Here is a 27834-nt window from a genome sequence, read left to right on the forward strand (position 1 = left end):
TTCCCTTCACTAGAGAGGAATGTGTAGATTTCACGGTGTATCAGCTCACTTAAACTCAAGTTATTTCAGATTAAAGCATGGCCTTCCATGGAGGCACTGTTGTCTTTCTCTTAAGGCTTTAGAATCTCCTGATTGGTTGTCCGTTTCAGAATTAATCTGAACACTTTACTGATGAGTTTTGAGGACAGGCTGGTGCCTGGTTATCTTTCTAAACTCTTAGTTTCCTAATTCATTCTTGAAAAATGAAGGCACATTATCACATTGATGTAAACAATCCAGGATTGCCAGAAAGCAGTAATATAACCAGAATAGAGTTGTCCTCAACCAAAAATTAGTCGATTAACACTCGTACGATTTTGTTGACTAATCAATTAGTTGATTTAATCGACAGATCTGTAAAACGGAGTTTCTCCACAAAGAATCACACAAAAGCACCACTTTAAATCTGGTGTTTACCAGAGATGGGCTCTGAAGTTTCTTGGAAATAAGTCATTCAGCATGAAAACATACAAAAAAAAGACTAATGGACTAAAGAAATGTACTGATAAATATAAAAGAAAAGTAATGTTAGTCGACTAAAGGCTGGCCTTTAGTCAAATCTTAACAAATGTGTAAAATGTGAGGTAGCCCACACATAACGACAGGTTCTGTTAAATTCAACGGTTTTGTTCCTATAGTGTGTGGAGGGCAACCATTTGGCCAAAACAAAACACCACACACTAACATATTCATCAACAACAAGAGTCTCAACTCCGGAAATCTCGCAAAATAGCTCGCGATCAAACGTGACTTCAGTGTAACCAAACATGGCGGACGACGGGCGGGAAGAATTAGTGATGTTAGTTTTTACTTTGTACTAAAAAATTACGAAGGATGGATGGATGAAGTCATGGAGACACGTTAAATAAACACTAATCAACAAACTGGTCCTCCATTTCTGAGCTCCATCTTACTACTACTTTATGCTTCACGTTTAGCATTAGCTCGTGCGTTAGCCGCGGCCGCCGTGACTACAGCGGTGGTTGTCCTTCCTTCTTCAGTCAGCTTGGTTCTCTATTGGCTATCGTTCTTTCCCACGTGACTGCGCCATCAGCTGTCCTCGGGGTTCCCCACACACAACAGGAGATCCCATCGTACATATTGAACATGTTTAATATTTACGATTGAGATCGGTGCGGCCAGGATGGACTTAAAAAACACTCTCACACCACAGGAACATCTAGAATGATCATCTTTAAAACCATCAAACAATCAGGGCTTTGGTGACGATCGCCAGGAGGAATCGGGGCCCAAAACCAGCTTGATTCTCGTGTAGTGTGTACCCGGCATTACTTGACTTGTTATTAAGTACTTTGTCATCAGAGAAGAAGAGAGACATTTTTAGTATTTATTTTTAGTGAGACGTAATATAAGCGGCATTAACGTGTCCGAGCAACAATCACCTCTTCAATCAGGAGTTATTCTTGTGCTGAGCAGACGACTGTCAGCCTAACACCGGCTCTGTATTCTCATTAGCTGCTCGGAGGTCAATTTATAGGCAGGTTGGCCCTCAGGTTAAGGTTGGGATTTGGAGTGTGTAAGCTGATGCTGGATGTTTGCCTTGGCCCTGACCTGTACGGAGAATCTTCAACTACTGCTGTCTAAACACGAGACGGAGGGTATTCACAGAATGCTGATGCACATTCAGTTGGAGCATGTTTCATCTGAGTTGTGTGAGATTTAAAGTATATAGTTTCTGTTTCACAAGGACTCTCAACACTGTAGAACAACTAGCAGGTCTATATGCATGATCTTAGTCTCTATGGAGAGGTAAGACCTCAGAGAATTCATCCCCAGCTTCAGTAACATTGTGACTGTTACTATGCCGGAGTAAACTGTGATGAACCAAAGGAAAAATGTACATTTTTATCCTCGCATAAAATGTGTTCTAGATTAGACAGTGGATAACACCATTATAGCAGTGATGCCATGCAAAGAGACGTCACTGAATTCATTCAGCAACTCCTCGACTACAACTGAGCCAAAGCAGATATAAATAACACAAAGCACATAGATTCTACAAAGGTTTTAGTCAGGCATCACATAGATGTGCATCATCACATTCTACCTTTGTGTACAGGATAAAAATCAATAAAAAAAACAACTAAATTGTATAATTTTGACTAAAAAATAATCCAAAGTCAAGTATGTACATTCAATATAAAAACGGTCAAAAATATTATAAATAAAAATACAATTTCTCTTGCGTTGATTTTGTAACTAAAATATTGAAATCATTGCCAAACAAACATTGTTTGGACAAAATACACTTGGAGTGTTGTTTTAGTAGCGTTAAGGACTCGTCTTTTAGAAACAATTCAGGAAAAAAGACCACCACAACATTTTATGAAGTCTTTAAAGGGAGTGTTAACGGTACCGGGTCTGTCGGGTAAAAGAGGTTAATATGATTCATTATAGTATTCATTTCTCCTACAAGATGGGCTTATTTCTTTTCTTACAACTCATAATAAACATGACACTTGTTGTTAAAGTAAAAAGAGGCAGGCTGTCATCACTTTCTGGTCTCAAAGAAACCAGCTGGCGTTGAGCACAGTGGCATAATTGATATATTCTTGGTTTGATTCAGTAGTGGGAGAATTAAAGACAACTGCTGTCTAAACAGATGGAGGCCCAACAGTAGAAGGGATTGGGAGGGGGGTGGGTCAGTGAGGAGGTATTCCTGGACTGTTATTTCACATGGCGAGGCTGCAGGCGAGACTTAAAGCAGGATATATCACTTAAACCCCACCACGCGCCTTAGCATAGCGCCGCGCTCCTCGCACGGCCGCTGGCAGACGCTCAGCCGGTTCTTCCTGTGTCGCCGCGGGTCCATCCTCAAGTCAGGAGGATCAGCCGTAATGAATAGAGGATACAGGAGAAGCTCGCTAATCCGCGACCCGCGGCCACGAAGGTCACTCAGGACCGCAAGATGTTCAGATCGCTGAGATTGTCTACTTTAAGTGGTCCAAAGAGGAGCTGGGAATGTGAAATGTGAAGCCGGCTTTGATTTGATGTACAGGGGCTTAATGAACTATACCAGGCAGCGTGTTGCACAACTTAGCCCGTTTATTACAATCCACTGTTGCAGGCATCTATTGGTCTCCATTCATTTTTGTGGAGAATTAAACATGTATTAGACTTTTGAAACATGCGTCTGAGTACAGGAAGAATACAGAAAGGAGCAAAAAGATCCAAATACACCTGCATATTAAATAGAAATAGGAGCTGAATGGTGACATTGACCAACATTCATACAAAATAAGACCAACTATGATGGTTTACAAGTTTCAAGGATCTGCTAATTATACCACCACCATGCTGAAATGAAAGGAAACCGACAGCTACCTAGAAAGACAGGAAAATACATTTAATACTGTAGGTGTGTGTTACATTTGAAAATAGTCTTCAATTATATAAAATAGACGGTGCAGTTAAGGAATTGAAGTGTGCAAGTCCAGGCTGAAATATTGCAGAAAGCATTTCATGAATTGTCATGAAATCACTAATTACTTTGGTGATCCCTTGAGTTTTCATTTAGCCCCATCACCTGGTCAATATGTTCAGTTATCCAGTGAAATATCTCAATATTTACTTAATGGATTGGCACACAGTTTGGTACAGACATGTGTAGGGCTTTTCACACTGCGTATCCTTAGCCCTGGGATAGCCCCTTTTCACACACACATTGTTAACCCAGGTTTAACCTAAGCCCAGGGCTATATGAGTCACACTGCACTTCTACTAGCCCTGGGTTAAATGTCCGTTGGAACATGTGACTAATGTCTACATTCTGGTGACGTGACGGAGAAGTTTTTACCCTTTAGCTATTTCACCCTGGCAACTTTTAGCTCCATGTTTAGTCTATTTTCAGGGGATAACCCCGCAACCTCGATGCTAACCCCGGCTCCGAAGCAGGGCCAGCTCCCACTGTGGAATATGCCAGGATTGTGCACGATGGTACTCGTTTTTCTACAGTATACTGCAGGTACCGTCAGGGCTCGAGACTAGCGGCGTCCCGGCGTCCTGGGGATGATAATTTCCCTGATAGTACTACATTGTGGACAACAAACTCATGTTGAAATCGGCAGTAGGAGAGCTAGTTAACGTTAGCTGGTAGAAGTGCAGTCCTGCTTGGCTATGTTGGCATGTTCCATGGTGAACATTATGATGCGTTCAGGCTCTATTCAGTAAAAATGGATTGGGCGAAGGGAAATTATAACGTTATCATGATGTGTTCAAGTGTAATCTTGTAAAATTTAGTTTTTTGTGAGAAACTTGAGGCGGATCATCAGGGGTTAATAATGAATTTGCAAAAAACAGTATAAAAATTGTAATAACGGAGTGTACCACTGTGCTGAAGTACAGCTGCTAGCATGACTGTAGACTCTTTAGTCTTGTTCATATAAATAAAGTTTGTGACAAAGCAACACAAATCAAATCTGTGAAGCTTTCTTTAGAGTTTAATTTATAGCTACTCCACTTTTGTCAGCATGTGGTAACAAAATAAACACACAAAGATGACGAGATTCAATTTTTAGCGTTGACATATTTTGTTGTTTGGTTTCCTCAGAACTCAGACGGGGCTCTGCCCACATCTACTGTTTTGTAGTCATGTGGTTGGTTTCTGCATGGCAGCACCGCATGCTGAATTACAGCCCATGAAGGAAAGAATGAAGGCTTTTTATTGCGACTATGCTCCCCCTCAATGCTTTGAAGTGGAGCGCCGTTCATTGACGCACACTACCTGAGCTAAAGGTTCACATGCAGAACCATAAATACTGGACGTCTCAGTGTCTGTCACTGAAGATGTGGAGCCGAACTAACGTTTGCTTGCTTTGGTCAATAGAATAAATAGAATCAGGGCAGGAAATTGAAGTTGAAATGCTGGTTGTTTCTCTGCCAACGTAACTGGCAGTAACTACCAGCAGCCGTCTTATTGGCATGTGACTGGTGGCTGGTGTTAATTAACATATTACAATATGTCTTTATGCGTCTGCAAAGCTGGCAACCGCATGTGGGAACTAAACGTGTGTGAATCTCTTCACTTTAAACTCCCGTGGTCGCACACATCGGCTGCGTATTAGGTCCGTTGAATGTGTGTCGGAGCGTCTGTTTCTCCGTCAGTCCGTCTTATCTTTCCAGTGGAAAATTGACGTGTCACATTAGTTATTCTTGAGCCTGCTGGAAGGGTTGAGATAGTAGCAGGTGATGTCTTTTAAAAACCCACCAAACCCACAGCCACATGTCCTAGTCACTCCGCGCACATTACTCATCCTGGAGGCATGCACACTACACACACACACACATACACACACACATACACACACACACATATGCACTCCGTCTTTTTTCCAGCAGCAGCAGTGGGTAGCATGGTTGAAGTTGTAAATTCACTTGTCATCTCAGCACGTTGGATTTTCCTCAGAATTCAGAAGTGAACACTTAAACAACCGGGAAGAAGTAGTTTAAACTTTCATTTCAGTTTACGTGAGTTGTTTTCGGGACAGTTCATAAATGTTTTATTATAGTTTGATGAATGAGAACTGAAAGAAAAGTGGCACTAGACGTTTTTTGCTTAAACATATTATGAAGTTAGGGCTGTCGATTAAATGAGTTAATTGCGATTAATCTCAAATTAATCGCACATTTTGTATCTGTTCAGAATGTACCTTAAAGGGAGATTTGTCAAGTATTTAATCCTCTTATCAACATGGGAGTGGGCAAATATGCTGCTTTATGCAAATGTATGTATATATTTATTATTGGAAATAATTCCATAATTATTAATAATTAGTTTTCTTCTGGAAAAGCGTCATGTGATAGGGGTGACGAATCAGGGAAGGACATGTTGGTGAAGATAAGACACAATCAGGAAGCGAACGTGGGTGTGCGTCATCTAGGGCTGTCCTCGACCAAAGATATTAGTCGACTAACACTCATACGATTAATTGATTAGTTGATTTAATCGACAGATCTCCACAAAGAATCACAAAAAAGCATCACTTTAAATCTTGTGTTTATCAGTGCTCATAAGTTTCTTAGAAATACGTCATTCAGAATGAAAAAAAAAGCATAAAAAACGACTAATCGACTAAAGAAATCCTAGTCGACTTAGTCGTCTCCATTGTAGTAGTGTGGATGCTTGATGTAAACATAACTTAAGTTATTTTAAAATGAAAAAGCATTAGTGTGGATGCTGCCTTAGTCTTCTAAGATAAGATAAGAAAAGATGAAATGAACCTTTATTGATCCCCAGCAGCACCAGTAACTCTTGCTGCTGCTGCAGCAGCACAAGGACAGAAATAAGTACAGAGGAATAGGGATTAATAATAAGAGATATATAAAAATAAAATAAGAATAGAATGTTTGTTCCTTCTCAGCAAGCTGCTTACAAGTCCTTAAATGTTTTATATCATGTAATCTAATTTCATTTGTGTTATCGAATTAAGTTTGGAAGTCTTAAAGATGAATTCTTGGTGCTTTTCCGGACAAATAAAACCTTTCATCCAAATTATTAAGTTTAAAATATTTTGAATAATGAAATCTTCAGGCGTCGTGTCTCTCTCCTCCTAGTTTAGAGCATTTCTGTCTTTTTGGTGTCACAACCTGTCAGACCCGTTTTACGTCTCTGTCCGGCTGTGTAAACTAGTCGGAGTAGCTGTGTAGTTTTCATTCCTGAGGTCTCTTGTGAGTTTTGTCTCAGTCATATGATCTTTAGGAGGGTTTGTATGGTAACCTCTGCCTCCGAGGTGGTCCCTCCCTGCGGAGACGGCCTCCTCTGCAGGCTGCAGGACGCGGTCAGCCCCACTTGTTGCAGGAAAAAAAGTGTCCTCATGTTATGTGTTTTTACTGTTTTGGATCTAAGAGATTTGCAAGTTAAAAATTTTAATATAATCTGGTTAATTTCGTTTAAGACGGACATGAAAGTTGCAGGCCAAGAGGACTTAAAAGCAAGTGAAAGAAGGAGCATTTCATAAATAAACACATTTTCTGATCAGGAATAAATAGTTAAACCCTGACATTTAACAAATAAACCTGATCTTAGTCACATTGCAGCACACTTCTTACTTCTTTCTCATTCCTTCCTTCTTCACAAAGGTTCAGATAGAGGTCTTCTGCCTCACCACGACTATTTTTAACAGAGCCTGAAAGCCAAGCATTGGACAGAAACACACACACACACACACACACACACACACACACACACACACACACGGACCCTTAGACAGGTGCCAACTTTGTGCCGAAAAGCGTGGTGTGGTGTGTTGTGGTGTGTGTGTATGTGTGTGTATGTGTGTGTGTGTGTGTGCATGGGGAGTGACTGTGGGTTGGTGTCGGAGGAATGCTCGACCTCGCCGGCCTCCGCCGCTGTTTGGCTTTGATCAAACATTCCTCTGGGAGTTTCCCCCTTTCTGCTGTCACCGAGCCGCCGGCCAGCGATACGAGTCTCTGTGCCTTTTTATGTGTTTTGTGTCGGTGATGGAAGACGAGAGAGAACGAGGGTGTCATTTTTTTATTATTTGATTTATGCTTTACCCTTTTTACCAGCGAGTAAAAGAAGATAACATTTGCAGAGTATAAAATATTGAAACAAAAACCTGCACGAAGAAAGAAGTTGTAAAAGTCTCCATCCAATATCCTGGATAGGAGACAATAAAATAATCCATGCAGTATGTTTTTGTATTATTATTATCCTTTTTTCTAATTTATACGGTACCTCTGTTTTACTCTATTACATTAATACTTCAAGCTGAAGTGAAGTTTTAATTTTATTTTGTTAAATTATCTATAAACAAGATAGATACAGCTGGAAAAAAAAAAAAAAACGTAGGCAAAATTGTGAATATATTGTATAAGTTACTGAAACTGAAATAAAAACTGTTGAAAAAAAATAACTGATCTACCACTGTTCAGTTATTTTTATTGGAGATTCCAAAGTTTCCAAATATACCAAATAAATCAGGTAGAAATTTAGAGAAACATACTTTATTTATCGTGTTCAAGTTCTTTTATTGTTTATTGATCTCAGGCTCCCTCCAACTGTGTCCTTACAGATATGTATATGTATGTATAAAGAAACAACGTAGAACAAAATCTAATTAGAATCTAAGACAAATAAATAAACAATAAAATATTGGAATAAAATATGAAATCAAATATAATACTGTGGTAGCCTGGTGAATAATAGTAAAACTTCAAATGTAATCTGGTGGCAAAATAATACATAATATCTAAGCCATAAAAAACACTTTGGGTTTGAATTAGAGCCGCAACAATGAATCAATTATTTGATAAAGAGGAAACGATAAGTAATTCTGATAAGTGATTAGTAATTCAAGTCATTTTTTTTCTGCCCAATCGTAGTCCCATTGCTTAGCTGCTTGAGGTTTGTTTGGCATTGACCTCGATTGGTTAGGGTCAGGATAGCCCCGCTGATCAGGGCATCGGACCTGAACAACTCATAGAGGCCTGGCCTTGTTCCATAACGAGAGTAAATCCGAGGTTCGGCTTTCATGCGCTGGCGAGCACCCCTAACCCTCGTTGAGCCGCGGAGGAGGGGTCGTCTTTGAAGGTTGTATTTACAAACCCACAAATCCTCCTCATTGTGCCTTTAACAAGCTGATACAGAATATATCATATCAGTGGAATAAGATGATTTTTCCAACCTTAAAAGCTACTTAAGGGGGAATAAAATGAGTCCACTAAAGGGAAGAGTGTGTTTTGTAGGTGCTTGTGATGGAGAGAGTATTGGACAGAAAACTGGGTTTGATTGGTTGCTCTTTAGTCAGAGTGAGCTAAGAGTTAAGGTTTGTATTTCCCAAAAACACAGTCAGGAAAAAGGTGACAAAAACCAGCAAAAGAATCCCCTCATGTGTCAAACCTTTTGGGTAAATTTATTGTGCGATCAACAGGCAGACAAATCTGCTGACTTGTTTTGGCAAGAAGCCTCTGTCAGGAAGAAGGAAAGAATGATTGGTGTGTGAAGAGAGAGAGTGGGTTTGTAAGATGCTTTGCTTGAGGAAAGTGTGAGAAAAGCTTTGTTTGGGACTTGAAGAAGTAGTAAAGGAGGGTTGTTCTTGTTGAGCTAAGGGAAAAGCATGTTGTGGGTGTGTTATAGGAGACTTGAATAAGGACAGGAAGTGTTGTGGCTGCGTGGGGAGAAAGTGTATGTTGTGGGTTTGAGAAGCAGCTTGTTGTGGGTGTAGAGAAAGTTTAAAATAAGTAGAGACAGGGTGTGAGTTGTGGGGGCTGTGGAGAAAGAAAGACTTGTTGAGGAGAAAGGGACGTCAAGATGAAAAAGGTTTTATAGTTTATGGGTTTAGTTTTAAATCTTGTGATAGAGGCTCTTGAAGTGTTATGGAGGCAAAGAGAGAGTCTTGGAAAGCAGTCGGGAAGAGAGACGAAGTGATTGGCTGAGGAGGGAGAGGGAGTGTCTCGGGGGCAGTAAGGAGCCTCGAGGACGTCTTGCAGAGGAGTGGACAAAGAGGCAGAGCAACGCCAGGTCTCGATTGGCTGCAGCCGGAGTGTGTCTGAGATCTTGTGAGGAAGCAGAGGAGAGAAATCTGAGTGTGCACAAGGAAAGGGGAGTGCTGTTAGGAAGGAGAGGTGAAGAGGAGGACAAGAAGGGAAGAGGGCGAGTCAGAGGGTAAAGAGCGGACGTTTCTTTGTGGCAGATGAAGAGCTGACGAGGGAGAAAGAGGAAAACAAAGAGGGGAGGGTGAGAAATTAAAAACTTGTGGAGTAAAGATTGACAGGATTAATGAGAGGGAGAGTTACTTAACTGCTGCCAGACAAACCAAAGACTCACACACACAGAGACCAAAAATACACCATTGAGAGGCAGCTTAGTGACAGGAGCTGGTGTTTTTTGTGTGTGCCGTTCCTCCTCCTTCTTCCTCCTCCTCCTCTTCTTCATGCTGTTGTTGGCCTTAACTGACGGCGGGTCACTGGGGCGCCACTACATCGCCATGTTCGAGGCCACGCAGAACGTCATGCTGAAGCCTACGGAGACCTGGAGGGAAGCGCTGATGGACACCCGCGTCATGGACCTCTTCTTCACCGTGAGTACCTTGTCCATCACTCAAGTTGAAATGACTTCATTTGCACCTTAAACTTCTTAAAACCTGTTAAAGCAGTTTTACATTTTTATCTTTGTTTCACTGACAAAATCTGTCTTCCATTTCATTTTAACCTTTTGAACTACAAGGATATATCAGTCAATGAACTATAATAATTAATAATAGACTCGCCCTTTAACACTCCAAAAGTTAAACTATGCAAATTTTTTAGTATTCAGTGATCTCCTGCGGCCATCATGTATTGTTTTGCACTTAACGTAAAATGATGACCTCATCACGAGCGTACAATGTGATGACCAGAAAGACTGAATGCTCCAAGTATTATGGTTTTTATTTTAGATCAATTTAAACAGGATCATGCAAACAACGGTTTAAAGTTTATTGTTTCGGGTTTAACGGCGTTATGAAATAGGAAAACACTTTAAATGAACCTGACAAAACCTGCAGATGTGTGATGCGTCTGTCTGTCCTGTATGTCCCTCTGTTTTCCATCCATCCATATCTTTCTGTCAGGGAGGTCTCCGCTCAGTTTTCTTGTGTCCTGCTTTACCCTTTCTCCTCCATCATTTTCATCCTGACCTCTACACGGTGGTTTATTTATGATAAACAAAGAGAGACCGTTTGCCTTTTCATGTCGGGCAAAGAAATCTCACTCGTCTTTGTTGGCGCCTGTGAAGTTTTCACTAGTTTCCGTGGGTTTCTTCGGACGCACCATTAAGCAGATTTATGGGTGCTTTGCAGTGGGGTCGTGTTATTGTATTACTGTCCAGAGGACCGCCCGGTGAAGTCAAATGTGTATTTTTGTGCAGTGACTTGTGTGTTTTAAGAGGCGGCCCACGCTGGCTTAAACAAACGGCGTGGAACAAACCAGTCAGCTCCTCTTTCATTCAGCATCCATTCAACAGCTTCTGGCTGCTCATCGCCAGATACTGCTCCACTACTCTGCCTTTTAGCTGCTCTGCTGCTAGATACTGCTCCTTTAGCCTTTACCTGCCACCACCTGTTTCACCTCCACCTACATGACCTCTGTCTTCTCTGCAGCTACACCCTGTTACTGCTACACTAACCCAATCTGTCAACCGTGAATTACTAAACTGATACTGGTCCACTCACTTAACCTTTTCCACGCTAGAAAAATGTGACACGTGTCGTACCTAGGGATGTCACGATACCAGAAATCTAGTAGTTGATACAAATACCAGTGAATTTCCACGGTCCTCGATACCCAATTTGATACCATGGTAAAAAAAAAAAAAGGAAAATGATGAGACTTTATTCCTCAGGTATAACTCAATGACTGTAATGTCAATGACACACACACTCTCTCTATAGATATATCCTCAGATTGTAAGCAGTAGTTTAAATTCACTGACATGGTGACAGACCATTAGACCATTAAATATTTATTTAAAATGCTAATGTTATATTTTGATGACATTAAAAAAAAAACACCACCTTTCAGAGATTTAGCAATAAACAACAAAAGATAGAAATTCAGTTCAGTTTTTTCCGCCACGAGTGAATCCTCTTCTCGATCAAATTAATAAAGGATCTCTGAAAAAGTAAACAAACCCAACATCTCGACGCTGTTGCACGGTGCTGTTGTTTGTGTCAAACTCCGACAGAGAGAGAGCAGAGGACAGAAGCCTTCAGAGAGTTAGTCACTCGCCAAACGGAAAATCTACCCGCATTTTGGCGCTTGTTAATTTCGGACCCTGATTACAGGCATCGTACGGTACCTTCAGTACTGTAGAAAAAGAGTACCGTCACGTTTTAAGAATTTTGGCATCGACTTGGTACCGAAGTATCGGTTCTCGTGACATCCCTAGTCGTACCATAGGAAAATAGTGGTATTGCTGGTGACGCATCTCAGTGTGATCAGCCCCATATTCTCAGCTTTTTCAGCGGCTCAACAGGCCCACCGCTGTTTGTCCCATCGCTGTTTGTCCCATCGCTGTTTGTCCCATCGCTGTTTGTCCCATCGCTGTTTGTCCCATCGCTGTTTGTCCCATCGCTGTTTGTCCCACCGCTGTTTGGCCCATCGCTGTTTGTCCCAACGCGCTTTGCCGAGGTGCTTTTGAAGCAGCCACGCCTGTAGTGACGCGTCTCGGTGATTGGGGCCTACTGTAACACAATAATTAATATGCTAATTATGGCAATTTTACATAAATGTGTGATGAAGTGATGATAGTTTGGACAGACATGGATGTAAACTGTAACTTCACAGGTTGGCGGAGGCATACATCTATGAGGCGGTAAATCTAGTTTTTGTTCAGTTACAGAACCAGAAACTTTTTGTGTTTGTTATCCGCTAATGGATCATTTTATCAGGAAGTTGTGGTTAATAATGGGGTTCTAGCTTTTGTAATGAGTTTATTTAGTGCTTTTAGTTTTTAACAGAAGCTCAAGGAGAAGCTCTGGTTGTCGTTTCTTTTGAAAAAGGACTTTGGAAATCCAGTTTCAGTCATCTTGAAGTATTTTTAACCTCATTGTATTGTTTCTGTTTGGATCATACAGAGACAAAAGAGGCCACTTTGGTGAGAGCCTTTCTTTCGAGTATGGAAACCTAAGTGGTTTTAAAAGCAGGACTGGAGGATATTAAGTTATTAATAGATGTTTATTAAAATCTCCTGCAAATTAAGTTATGGAACAAATTCTATCTGAAAATAGTATTTAACGTTTTGCACTTTATGTTGCAGTTGAATGAGATGAACAACGTGATTTTATTTAACGTGATTTTCATGTCGTCACGAGTTGTGTGTTGTGATTTGTCTAAGAGATCACGACTGCTGGTGTTTCTATGTGGAAAAGCAACTCTATTTAGTATTCAAAATTTGTTTGCATCTTTTGTTCAGCGTCAGGGAGACCAAAATATCTTCTTAATCTGTCTGTTACTGTATGGTTGATCACTGTGGTTGCAGTTATTATCTCCGTGCAGCTGGTTTAAAGGGAAGATAAATATGTATTCGGTGCCAAATCTGAATGAGTTTGTATTTTAATGATATTGTAAAAAAAATCTTTTGAAATAGTAGTTGTGTTTTGTTGTACAATCTGCAGATGCTTATTTGTAGTTCCTTTCCATCTCTTGTGCATGACTCTGAATTCACAGAGCAATCACAGATTGCAGCGGCTGTAATCAGAGGTTTATTTGGGCCTAATCAAGGATCTGATTGGCCGGCCGGTCGGTCGGTCGCAGCAGTTTGGCACAAATAAAAATGTTTGTAATTTTTCCGTCGGTTCTCTTTGCTGCTGGAATCTGCAGGATGTGTTTTGTGTTGGTTTCAGTTTTCAGGCCTTCGGTCTCATCTCCCGCTCTGGTATTTCTAGTAGCTCAACTGTTTGTTATTGTAACGCCGCTGTGGTCAGCTGTCTGTGTGTGTGTGTGTGTGTGTATGTATGTGTGTGTGTGTGTGTGTGTGTGTGTGTTAAAGCATCCTCCTGGTGGTGTTGTGTGCATTTTTGTGTGTATGTGTGTTGGCGCATATCTGTCTCTGTGGGATTGTGTCAGATTGTGTAGTGTATGTTGTGTATGTATGTGTGTGTTTAGTCAGTTTAATGGGGTCTTCAGCTGCTGCGTCTCCTCAGCTGTGAGGGGTAACAGGGTAGGTAAGTGTGTGTGTGGGAGGGGTACTCAGAGACACGCGCCATCAGGGTCACAGTCCACAACAGACCGGTGGCAGGATTAGAGCCCGGCCCCAGGATTAGGGGCCCCTGTTAACAACCACAGTAACCCACCCATCACACACACACTCGTCACCCTGTTGAGGGGCTCTGAAGGGGACGGGGGGATCATTCTCCGTCTCCGTCCCTCTGTGGGTGGGTGTCTGTCAGTCTTCCATTTATCTGTCTCCAAGGCTCCTCACTAATCACTGCTGTGAGCTAACAAGAGGCTCATCATGCAGAGTCATGCTCTTTTTCTTTTTTGCTCCTAGTAAAGGATAATTCTGGTTTATTACAACTGGGATTATTTCCATAGTTTTGACCATCAATGTTATTGATAAGTTAAACGCAAAGGATATGGAAACACACATCACTACAAAGAAAACAAAAGAAGGCACACTGTGAAATGTTCTGTTTAATAAAAAATCCATCAGACTTAACAGACCGACTTGCTGGTTAAACTTTGACTGTAGTCGTGTGTGAACACAGTGTTCCTGTGCAATGAGGGATTATTAGTGTCATTTCAGTTGCGCTCACTGGGGCTGGGACAATACACTTATCTCCCGATTCGATACCATCACGGTACTTGGTTGCCGATTCGATATGCATTGCGATTTGATATTACAATTTATTGTGTTAACGTTTTTAACACTAGACCATGGGAAAAAGTTTAATCATGCACTTCTAGGGACTTTTACTTTGAAAAATATCTAAATTAATACAGTAAAAATTATTGATTTTCAGCATGTATGTAGTCAGAGATGTCCTGAAGTCAAATATATCAGTTATTGGCAGGAATTATGTTTATAAAAAAATTCCAGCAACCCAAAAATCAAAGAATAAAGACATTTCCCTCACAAATTAGTGGTATTTTCTTTTTAATTTACAAGAGACATGTAATGTTTTATACTTCTAGTGAATATAATCCAATCAATATTATTTCCATAGATGTATTTAGTATATACAGTTCCCTTTGTTAACACCTTATTTTGAAAAGCAGACGTAGTCCCACGTGTGTACTTCCTCTAACTTCTCCAAGGTGGTCTCTAGCTCTCCCGTCAGCTCCGTTCTCTTTATCCATCCATGGTCAGCTCCATCGGGCCGTTTCAATGCATTTAACATAAATGTCAGTATATGGGTGCTCTACAGTTGTAGCGTCGGCCCATTTGACCACAGAGATGAGAGTGACGGCCGGCTCGACCGCCACGTTACCGCGATACGATAACGTTTCCTGTCCGTGACAGAGTCAGTATGCAGCTTTAGCCGTGATGTCTAGCTCTGCTTTTCCTGTTCAATGTGTGAAACCCAAAGTGTTTCCATCCTTTCCTGGATGTGTAGTGTTTACCACGCTGGATTTAACATGTGAGGGTGCAGGTCGTATCCACGCCGACCCTCCGACGTTTTCTGCTTTGTCGTTTTGGCTCGCTGCGGTTGGCTGCGGTTAGTTTTGGTTGACGGATACGGAATAGATATGACGTCACGATGGAGATGCTTTGGCTTTGGGAGCTCTCTTCTGACTGACGCACATATTTTGGAAAACGGCTCAATAATTATGCAGCGCTGTAGCCGCCATCTTTGCTGCTGAAGAGATGTTTAATCTGGTGCTTTAAGTGTCTCTCAAGGTTTTTGTGGAAAAGCATCTCTTCTCAGGGATTCAGGGATGGAGTGATTGAAAGAAAGAAGAAAAGAGCGAGGGTAATGAGGAGAAAATGAAAGAAGAGGTGCAGGAATAGAAAAAGGGAGGTGTATAATTTTACGAGGGAGACAAAGAAAAAAGGTGGAACAGAGAAATACAATTTAGAGAGAGAGAGAAACCTGGATGTAATTTGCAGGAGTGAGAGGTTTGGGGATAATTTGGCGACGGTAGATTGAAAAGGAAGAAGACCCCGGTGCTTGTTGGCCTCCTTCAAAATAAACACACTCCACTTTTGTCGATCTAGCACCTGGTAACCACGAACACCCCCCCGACTCCAACAAAAAGAAGAAACGGAGAGTACACAAACCGAGGCGTCTGTCATTTTTGGCCTCAGCAGAGTGTTTTTGTCTGTTTGTGTTTCTCAGAGTTTTTAGTTTCTGTTTGGCTCGGAGTGATTAGAGAGCGGCATCACGTTGTGATTGAGTGTGTACCCACATGAAAACACACACACACACACACACACACCACAGTACTTTTGTACATAACAGTAACACATCCACCCATAAGTATAAACGTCTTTAAACACACACACAAACCCACGTTATTCCTGCAGATACACATCTCTAGACGAGGGATGGCACAAGAACCGATACTTCGATACCAAGTCGATGCCAAAATTCTGAAAACGGACGATAGAAAATATGTTTGGGACGCAGTAAACTCCCTATCGACACGTGCAGGGGGCACACCCTATTATTCCCTGATCATTTTACATTGTGAACAACAAATCCGTGTTGAAATCGGCAGGACAAGAGCTGGTTAACGTTAATTAGCTCACGTCCTGCCGAGTTCAACACGGGAGGTGCCATTTACATTCAGGGTCTATGCGTTCAGGCTCTATTCAGTAAAAGCCTCGTAGCTTCCTTCGCATTTCATATAATGCCAGTATCTTCTCTCTAGCTGCAAAAGATGGATTTTGCTAATGCGTTAAAGAAATTAGTGGCGTTACAACGATTTTGCGTTAACGCCTTATTATTGCGTTAACTTTGACAGCCCTATTAAAAAGTCTTAAATGACATTGAATTCATTTAGAGCTGCAATGATTAATCGATTAGTTGTCAACTATTAAATAAATTGCCAACTATATTGATTATCGATAATTTTTTTAAGAAAGAATTGTTGGTACCAATGGATTCCTTAGGTTTTCTAGTGTCATGTGATGCCAGTATCTTCACTGTAGCTTAAAGAGGAAATGAAACGTTCAACCAAGTTAAGCTGGTTTACTAAATGGATTTCCACTCTAATGAATTATTATATAACAAACATGACAAATGTCAGCATTTAAAAGAAAAAAGAAGATTTTGTTTCATCTTTTTGTGACAAGAGCGCCGCCCTGTTACAAGTACTTACAGTACAGAAAACAAAAGATGTAAAGATGAGTTTTACAATGTTAAAACCAAGGACAACATTTTATAAACTGACGCTGAAATGGAGATCGGTAACGTTACTGTAGCGCTGGCTATACATTTCGTTTACAGTGACTAACGTAAAACGCCCCCCCCCATGACGTACGTCCGATTTAACTCCTTTTCCAACTGCAGTCATGAATGCTCCCATGGAGTACCAACGGTGTCACCGTTCTGCAAGTTTTGCAAATCAAGCTATTCTTTTTATGGCTATGCACGAGAAGAGACGCCGTAAACAGGCAACAGGTAATTCAAACTGCGGTAAAAACCCCAATTGAGACTCATATTGTGAATGTGCTGTATATCTGTCCAACGAATGCTCCTAAAACCTGAATAATATCAACATATCCCACACGTCTTAATCTGAAAATGCTCCATTTGGAATAAGGTCTAATTCAGAATATCCAAAAGGAATATGCTGTTTACATGACCCGTATCAAATTCACAACATAGTCAGTGTGATAGAAGCCTACCCCCTTGTAGTCCTCACAGAGACAGGAGTAGGAGAGCACACAGAGTAAAGCATTTTGTGTTTAGCCAGTAAACACAATCAGTGTGGAGAGCAGCGACTGATGAGGCTGCAGCAGAGGCTGATTCTCCTCTAGAGACGTGGCCTGCAGGCAGACAGTAACCCAATCTGAGAGAGAGAGAAAGACAATAAGTTGGAAGCACAGTGTTGATTTGAAAAAAACAGAAAGATGAGCCTCTGAGCCCCCCGAGGTAACAGACACCAGGCTTTGTCTCTATAAATATCATCCCTCATTCTCTCTCTTTCCCTCTCTATCGTCCAGCTCTCTCTCTTCATCCTCCTCTCCCTCACCTCATTGTCTACCTGCTTTTCTCCCTCCCTCAGTTTGCTCTCATTATAGCTTTCTTTCCTCTTCGCTTCCTCATTACTTTATTGCTCTTTTCTTTTCTCCCCAATTATATTCATTCTGCTTTAATAGGGCTCGCTATTGAACCCCAATACTTCTTTGGTACGGACTAAAATGTTTCTGCAGTGAGATTCAACAGAATTTTAATGAATCAAGTATCAGATCTGCTTTTCAAATCCTTATCCTGTCATATCCCTTATCAAATGTATCTAGGTTTCAACATTTCTAAGTACGTTATAGATGATAGTCATAGAATCCGTTGATCTGATATCAGCTTTTATTTGGCTCAGGCAGCAGAGACACTGAAGCTTTGAGTAGCAGTTTAATTAATGTTCACAACCTTTATGAAAATGAGAGTGGAGCAGGATGATTGAAATAACAGGTGAACACAGCGTAATCTTTCATGAGCTACTATAATATTAAAGGGGTAACGCTTTACTGTTAAAATATTTAATCACATGATTGTCCATGATTAATCACACATTATCTGTTCAAAATGTACCTTAAAGGGAGATTTGTCAAGTATTTAATACTCTTATCAACATGGGAGTGGACAAATATGCTGCTTTATGCAAATATATGTATATATTTATTATTGGAACTCAATTAACAACACAAAACAATGACAGATATTGTCCAGAAACCCTCACAGGTACTGCATTTAGCATAAAACAATATGCTCCAATCATAACATGGCAAACTGCAGCCCAACAGGCAACAACTGCTGTCAGTGTGTCAGTGTGCTGACTTGACTATGACTTGCCCCAAACTGCATGTGATTATCATAAAGTGGGCATGTCTGTAAAGGGGAGACTCATGGGTACCCATAGAACCCATTTACATTCACACATCTGGAGGTCAGAGGTCAAGGGAACCCTTTGAAAATGGACATGACAGTTTTTCTCAAGCCCCCAGGAAGAGCGCCAGTCGTTGATCCCAACTTTCGTAGTGGCCAAACGGCGGTACTGCAACTTCCGTGTCCGTCACACGATGCCATTGGGCCCAAAAAGACTTTTCCCCATAGACCTACATTGGCTACTCCGCCAAGAACCGGGTACTTTTCCAGACGGAAGTCGAGCCATTTAGGCTCCATGCACCACTGAGCAACTCTCATAGGAATGAACGGGGCCCCGCCTCCGATGCTGTATCCAGTTCTTTTAATACATCCATGGTTTTTTCTTGCGCAAGTTTGGAGCATTATTTAACCTCCTTCCAACGAGCTGGTATGACATGGTTGGTACCGATGGATTCCTTAAGTTTTCTAGTTTTATATGATACCAGTATCTTCACTCTAGCGGACTCTACAAGCTTTGAAAGATCAATTACGTTAATGCATTAAAGAAATTAGTGGCCCTAAACAAATCGACGTTACTATCGCGTTAACTTTGACAGCCCTAGTTCATTTTGACAGTTTTAGACTACTTTTTTTAAGGCTCAATCTTGTGTGGCTACTTTTGTTTGGACAACATTTAACGCTTGAGAATGCTAAGTCCAGTCTGCTGTTATAGCAAACTGAATTAGCAGTTATGTCTACGCCAACGCTTTTCCTATACCAAACCCATTGATTAACCAGTCTGCATGCCCTAAATGTTCCATATTGTTATATCCTGTTCTCTCTCCGTTCATCCATCCCACTCCCCGCATACTGATCTCACACACACACACACACACACGTTGTGTATCTCTAACTATAGTCAGACTCAAGGCGACTGACATTACTGGCATCGCATGGATCATTCGCTGGTGCAGCTGCTTTTTCAGAGCTCGCGCTGTTCAATCCTTTGGCCTTGCACTACCTCTCCCACCCCTCCTCTCTCTCTCTCTCTCTCTCTCTCTCTCTCTCTCTCTCTCTCTCTCTCTCTCTCTCTCTCTCTCTTGCTCACTCACCCGTCTCCCGCCTCCTCCTCCTCCTCCTCCTCCTCCTCCTCCTCCTCCTCCTCCTCCTCCTCCTCCTCCTCCTCTCGCTGAGCTCTTCCAGAGGATGACTTCACGCTCTGGAAGAGGGCAGCAGCAGCAGCAAAGACTGGTGGCTACGCTATGTTAGCATCTAAGATCTCTTCCCAGCAGCGTGGCTTACGACCAACAAGGCACCTCAGCTGGAGAGAGAAGAGAGGGGAGGAGAAGGAGGAGGAGTAGTAAGGGAAAAGCAGCAAGGAAGAATTTGAGGGGAGGGAGTAAGAAGGGGAGAGGAGGAGGAGGAGGAGGAGGAAGAAGCAACAAGGAGAGGGAGGTTGAAAGTTTGATTGCTTCTGCGATGGAGCCATGCGCTGGCATAGTGTGGAGCCGGTGAAGAGGCGCTCGCTCTGGATTTAAGAGGATGACGGTTCAAGAGAAGAAGCTCGGACTGGCTGAGAGGAGAGCCACAGGAGGAAGGCAGCTGAGCTCCAGACGTCAGTGGAAACCCATGTTGCTGTGATGACTCTTAGTGCTGCTACCTTACTGTGATGTCTGTCTGTTGAACCCAACAATGCCTCCTCTCTTGTCGGAGTGTGACAGCTCAGCACGGACAAACCCCCAAAACCCCACAACCTCAACAGAAGCTCACGAGACTGAATCGAGCAGATCTTTTTCCATCAGGAGCCGGATACTTTCCACTCTGGGTTTGATTGAGGCTGTCTGTGGGCTCAGACCAGCTCAGTGATTGTTTGTTTGAGACCGAGGGGGTCTCAGTGTCTGAAGAGACAGACGTCTCAAAAATCAATTCGCCTTTTCGCTTCGGCTCAGCTTGCTGAGCGGTGGGAGACGCCAGTGAGTATTAATCCTGACGGGTATCAGCTGATCTGTCTTTGAAAAGCGGTGACAGGAGGATGAGGCAGGTTCACCTCTTCGTTCTTGGTCGGCGACTTTTCTATTTCAAAGTGGTGTCGTTTGCGGTTGATTTGGTTTAATTTAGTATCGCCAGAGTGAAATCAGCACTTGTATATTAAATTTCCTTCTACTTTATTCAGGGGATGTGACCTGTTTCTCCTTTCAGAGACTAAATAAGAACATTCATCTGCATGGATTGAAAAGTCTTTAAAAGTGTTGAATTCAGTTCACTCGGAGAGCAAGGCCGTTATAAAAATAATGTGTGTATCCGTCTTGTGATTCGGACCGGCTCCAACATTTAATGGGTTCTTCCTTGGCCCGTGCTACACCCTTCCACCAAGTTTCATGAAAATCAGGGCTGTAGTTTTTCCGTAATCCTGCAAACAAACAAACTTAACTAAAAACATGACCTCCTCGGCCGAGCTAATAAAAGCCTTATAAGGTAGGTTCACCTTTTCGTTCTTGGTCGACGACTTCTCTGCATGTTCTTTGCAGTTGATTAAGTTTAATTTACAAAACGCATCAAAGTATCACCGGAGCAAAATCAACACTTGGATGTGACCTGTTTCTCTTTTCAGAGACTTAATATCAACAGGCATCTGCAGGGATTGAAACGTCTTTAGAGGCATTGAGCTCAGTTCACTCGGAGAGTGCAGCCCTCCGCCAAGGCCGTTATAAAAATAATGTGTGTATCCGCCTTGTGATTCGGACCGGCTCCAACATTTATTGGGTTCTTCCTTGGCCCGTGCTACACCCTTCCACCAAGTTTCATAAAAATCAGGCCAGTAGTTTTTCTGTAATCCTGCTGACAAACAAACTTAACCAAAAACATGACCTCCTCGGCCGAGCTAATAAAGACCTTTAGAAGGTTTTAAAAAGTCTTGAATTTCATGCACAAAGGTCTTGAATATTTTCCCTACCTGCTGTAGACGGTGACATTAGTTTTAATTGCATGATTGTCCAAAATTAATTACAAATTAATCACACTTTTTTTAATCTTTTCGGACGGCACATGGGTGTTCAACCTGGCATATTTAAATTTACACAGAAACATTAAGGATTTAAGATGGTACGTAATAAACACATGAAATCAGAGGAATGCAAGCATTAGACTATATTACTCACCTGGTTTATTCATCAACCAGTTCTTTTAATGTTGCTTCATGAAGTTTGACATAAACAAGTAAATGGATTGTTTTGATAGTTACCTCTCGTCTGTATTTTACAGAGTGATCTGTAATAAATAAATAAAAATCCACAATTGTCATCGTCAAGGTAACGTGATATGTCGCCGCAAAGTGCCGTCCCGTTCATATTCATACCATTTTAAGCCCTCGCAGCCTCTCACACTCAACCATTTACCAGGTGACGTCAGTTCAGGGCTTAAGGCCTTAGGGGGGACACTGGGATTGGACCTGAGACTCCATAAAATACCACAACTAGTTCAACAAAGACTTTTGAAAATGGTACAAGTAGCACAGTTTAATATATATTTACATTACAAACAGGCTGCTGTCGCTGCTCTGTAGGTGATCCTGACCTCTGACCTCACCTATGCAGGTGATTATTAATCAAGAAAGGGAAAATGGGAACTCTCTCTTCTCACATTACAAGAAGAAAAGACTGAAGTGATCTGTGCTTTTTCAGTAAATCAAGTGTGCAGAAGATTTTCCACACATTAACTCTGTCTGTCTTTTTCCAGCTGTGTTTACACATCCAAAAGTACCTGCAGGTTCATTGATACAATTCCTCTTTTATACCTCAAAAACAGAGACTAAGGCATGCACATGTTCTTCTCTCATCTTGCAGGTGCACAGGAAGATCCGGGAGGACTCGGACATGGCCCAGGACTCCCTGCAGTGCCTGGCCCAGCTGGCCTCCATGCACGGGCCCATCTTCCCCGATGAGAGCGCCCAGGTGTCCTACCTGGCCCACCTGGTGGAGGGCCTGCTCAGCATGATCAACGGGTCAGTGTGTCTCTGTGCTGGAAATCTGAGCTTATCACAGCTCATCTCAGTTCTGTTCTCAGTGCTTTGTAGTAGCTTATAGTAGTAACTAAAATATGGGTTTATGAATGGAAATGTTGGTCTGTCACCACTTTGGTTGAGGCTGAAATATCTCAACAACTATTGGATGGATTGGCATTACATTTGGTGCAGACATTCATGGCTCCCAGAGGATGAATCCTAACAACTTTGGTGATCCTCTGACTTTTACTCTAGCGCCACCACCAGGTTGACAGTTGCAGCGTTGAGTGAAATGTATACTACCTGTTGCCTGTTTACGGCGTCTCTTCTCATGCAGAGCCGTAAAAAGAATAACTTGAAGAAGAGTTTTTGCAAAACGGTGACGACGAGGATACACCGCAGGAGCGACATGACTGCAGATGGAAAAGGAGGGAAAATAAAGTTATCAAGGACGTATGTCATGGGGGCGTTTTACATTAATCAGAGCATGCACGGCTGCATGTAAACGGGAATGAAGTTCATAATGCTAATTTTGGGGGAGTGTTGCTAGCTACTTACAGTCCATACTGTAGGCTGTGGTGAACAGGTTGGTTTTCAGGAGTTCTTTGAAGATATCCATAGATGATGCATTAAGGATCAGTACTAGAGGGGGCGAAGGCGTGGAGGGATTTGTAGGAGATGAGGAGGATTTTGTTTGAGATGCAGGATCTTGACCGGGAGCCAGTGAAGGTTGATGAGGGTGGGGGTGATGTGCTGCCTCTGGGCCTGATGCGGGTGAGAACGCTGGCAGCTGAGTTCTGCACATACTGGAGCCTGTCCAGGTCTTTGCTGGCTGGGCACCCAGGTTGTGGACTTCTTGGGATGGGCAGATGAAGCAGTCGTCCACATCGAATATTGCATTGCTTTCGAAGCAGCAGCAAATATTCAACTATTTCTATCACGTCACATTAATCTGCTTTCTCTTTTTTTCTGTTTGATAATCTGCAAAACCTTCAAAGTAATTTCCACCACACTAACAGATGGAACTAATTCAAACCTGCCTATTGAAGGCAGCTCCCCCGGGGATGCAGAGGTTATTACACACCGGCTACAATAAAATAAATTAACTTTCTCTTTGCTAAATGAATCTTATTGTGCAGGCATGGATTGGGAAATAAAAATCACATGAAGTCAAAGGACAGAACTTGGACTACATTTCTAAAATAACAGGTGTGATAATATTGTGTGATAAAGGCTGCCTCTCTGCCTTTTGTACATCTAGATTTAACGCTTTTCTATAAAACCTGAGCTGTCCATTTCAGCTGCTTTCCAAGAGCAGGATCAGTAAGCACATTTACTGTTCTATTACCTTGGCTACAGTCTCGGTAGCTGTTTATCTCCCTCCAGTATCTCAAGGATTTCATGTTCCTTAAATTCAGAGACTCAACAAGTGATGGAGGCCGACGTCAGCAGCAGTGTGACTCATACTGTTCTTTATTTACAGGAAGTAATTGCTTGTTGAGTCTGTGTTTTTAATGGCCTCTGATTCTAGCCTCTGTACACTCTATGGGAAACTGGCTGGAGAGGGACGAGCGTGTCTTCCAGTACAGTAACAAATAAGATTTAACCAGGAACTTATGTTTTCCTAGTTTCCTCCTATAACCGGATCAAATTATGCCTTTATTCTTCTCACAGAGACACTGTTTATTCAACCAGAGAGGAAAAAATCATCACTAGCAACCACTCAAACACTGGTAAATACTGAGTGTGGGTGTGTTTTAAGAGTACCAAAACTATTGTAGTCGTCCTCATAGGCACAGTTTGAACTTTAAGGTTGGGGGTATATTTATTTCTGTCGCTCACTTTGAGAGCACCGCCTCGGACGAGGAAGTTTAAATGAGGAGTTATCGTTACTATGCCTCCTCAAACATGTAAATAAATAATAAATAATAAAAAAAAACAAAGAATAATCATACAAACAAGTGGACAGCCAGAAAATAGTAATTATTTACATACAATGAAAAGCATAAGCAAAAGAAATTGTCAACACTTGATGCCATGGTTTACATATTCCAAAAGGAGTGAGAAGAAGTACAAACATATTTAATCCCACCTCTTCTCCATAAATCATTCATTGATAATTAACCAGCTTCCTTATTGAGCTAAACATTTACAGTACAGTATATACAGTAATTAATTTTCCTAAACTTGTCCAAATATAATAATTATTACCTTTTATCTCTGTCATATAAAAATATAAATTAATTATATAATTATCCTTATCAAAATATAAATTCATTATCGATCAAGAATACCAATTAATAACTTAATATATCTTAAAAAATTTATTACATATTTATCTTAATCATATTGACTAGTTGTTATTTTTTCGTATATGCAAAATATAACTATAAATATATAGTTATTAGGCTATAAGTAAATAAAAAAGTCAAAAATTCGATCTTTCTGAGATTATTCCCTCACCTTTCATTTAAAAAAACTGACAAAACAAAATAAACTACAGTGTGCAAGTCTCTGGTAATCATGTCACCAGAGTTCTTCCTCATCTTGGGTTGGTTGGGATGCCTCCTCCTCCTCCTGCTCTGCATGTACAACTTCACTCTCCTCCTCCATGTTTGCCCAAATCACGTCACCTTGCGAGGCAGCTGGATTTGCGAGATCACACGCGAATCACAAGATCACGCAAGAATTGCTGCCGCGGTGGAAATTGCCAAATCTCTACCGATGGACACATTTCTACCGTCATATCGCCCAACCCTACTTTCATCCACAACTTAAGAAACTAATGTTGAAATACAGTTTAGAAGGCTAGATGAAATTTATATTCCACACATTAATTCTCGACACTTCTAAAAGACATTTCCTGCTGAATATGAAAGATTCCTGATTTCCTTTTAAGAAGTTAAAAAAATATTAGAAATCAAAAGACGTATATTGTTCACATTGCTTCAACGTGTTTCACAACTATATGGTTTCATTTTTACGCCGATGATACTCGACTTTATCTCCCTGACTTTGTCAGTCCTAACGACGCTTGCCGCGTTTGAGGAAATTAAATATTGGAAGTCTCGTCATTTTTTCCTTCTCAATGAGGATAAGACCTTCTTCTTCAGTGGATGTTGATGAGAAATAATTTTAGATTTCCATCCCCGCTGACCTTCAGAAAGTTATTCAGGCCTTTATTTCAACCTGCCTCGACTGTTATAATTACATTCTGCTCTCATTAAAAAAAAAGAAGTTGGTCCAAAATGCAGCTGCACAAATTTTTTTTAACAATAAGAGAACACATTAGCCCCATTTTATTATCCCTCCGCTGGCTTACAGTCGCTCTTAGAATACAATTTAAGGTTTTACTGTTCAGTCATAAAGCCTGAAATGGATTTGACCTATTTTGCCAACACACACATTTTGCCCCCTAAAAAAAAAAAAATGGAACAACTCAACATTTTAACTACTCTGCAGCCTCTCTGTGCTCTTTAAAACGTCTCTTTAAACTGGCACTCTGTGCATGCACTAGAGTGAATTTACTGTATACATACCTGAGTTCGGGTATAGATATCAAAACAATACTTTTTTGATACCTTACAATACCTTGAGAGCTAAATTTCTCAAATGTTAAATGTTGTCAGAACACACAGACTTTGTCTAAATTAAATAGTTAAACATTGGCAACATTTTAAATTAAATTAGTAGCTGTCTGTTCAAAGAATAAGTGAACAAGAGCACGAATGTGAACAGACATTCAGTGCCAACTGTGCTACAAACTAGGGCTGTCAATCGATTCACATTTTGATTAATCGCATGATTGTCCATAGTTAATCGCAATTAATTGCACATTTCTCATCTGTTCAAAATGTACCTTACAGAAGTATGTAATACTCTTATCAACATGGGAGTAGGCAAATATTTTATATATATTATATCTGCATTTGTTCCTACTTTATACTTTGCAACTGCTACACAACAATTTCCCTCAGGATAAATCAAGTTCTATCTTTTCTTGTTTTACAGACATATGCAGTTCAGACATCGAACAGTTGAATCAACACTTTTGATTCATTTAAACAAAAACTGTTCATTATAACCTTTATGAAGATGGATTAATTACAGTAATGTTTGTATTAGTGTCTGTTACTTGTTGCTGTCATGCAGAAACTAGGGCTGTCAGTCAATTCAAATATTTAGTCGGGATTAATTGCAGGATTGTCCATAGTTAATCACAATTAATCACACATTTTTATCAGTTCAAAATGTACCTTAAAGGGAGATTTGTCAAGTATTTAATACTCTTATCAACATGGGAGTGGACACATATGCTGCTTAATGCTATATATGTATATATTTATTATCGGAAAACAATTAACAACACAAAACAATGACAGATATTGATCCAGAAACCCTCACAGGTACTGCATTTAGCATAAAACAATATGCTCACATCATAACATGGCAAACTGCAGCCCAACAGGCAACAACAGCTGTCAGTGTGTCAGTGTGCTGACTTGACTATGACTTGCCCCAAACTGCATGTGATTATCATAAAGTGGGCATGTCTGTAAAGGGGAGACTCGTGGGTACCCATAGAACCCATTTACATTCACATATCTGGAGGTCAGAGGTCAAGGGACCCCTTTGAAAATGGCCATGCCAGTTTTTCCTCGCCAAAATTTAGCGTAAGTTTGGAGCGTTATTTAACCTCCTTCTCTACAAGTTAGTATGACATGGTTGGTACCGATGGATTCATCAGGTTTTGTAGTTTCATATGATACCAGTAGCTTCACTCTAGCTTTAAAAATTAAATTAGTGGCGTTAAAACAAATTTGCGTTAACGTGTTATTATCACGTTAACTCTGACAGCCCTACAGAGAGGTTCAGTACTAATCACGTTGTGGCCGTCGTCTAAGCACTTTGTAACTGTTAATAAAAGTTATAGTATAGTAGAGGGTTTGTAACAGAACTAGTGGAGTTCATGGGAACTTAAGGGGCTGATTATCTGGAGCCACTGAGTACAGAAGGGGTATTTTATGTTGGTTTGTGGGTGTTTCTGTAGTCAAAGTGGTTCTGATCTGAATTAAGGGGCCACACTCACATGTATAAATAACTGAGAGACACACTTGAATGAGCAGCTTGTTGTTGGACCACGTGATCCAGTGAGTCGGGGTCTCTCTCCCTCTCTTCTCTCTCACAGGCTCTCTCTCTCGCTCGCTCACTCCCTCTCTCTTCCCTCCTCTCCTGCTCCGTCTGTAATCACCTATTCTTGGAGCTTTTTTCCAATTGCCTCATCGGAAAACCATGCGGAGAGAG

General features: G+C 41.1%; 1 protein-coding gene across 1 annotated transcript in view; it reads left to right on the top strand.

Annotated features, from left to right (window-relative positions):
- The window catches only part of xpo4 (exportin 4), a 61814-nt gene that overhangs the window by 14372 nt on the left and 19608 nt on the right, over positions 1-27834 (top strand). The window contains exons 7-8 of the mRNA XM_074657863.1: positions 9988-10100; positions 22373-22530. Of these exons, the coding sequence (XP_074513964.1) occupies positions 9988-10100; positions 22373-22530 (271 nt within the window). The remainder of the gene's footprint in view (positions 1-9987; positions 10101-22372; positions 22531-27834) is intronic.

The sequence above is a fragment of the Sebastes fasciatus genome, chromosome 14 (assembly GCF_043250625.1).
Source record: "Sebastes fasciatus isolate fSebFas1 chromosome 14, fSebFas1.pri, whole genome shotgun sequence".
Lineage (NCBI taxonomy): Eukaryota > Metazoa > Chordata > Actinopteri > Perciformes > Sebastidae > Sebastes > Sebastes fasciatus.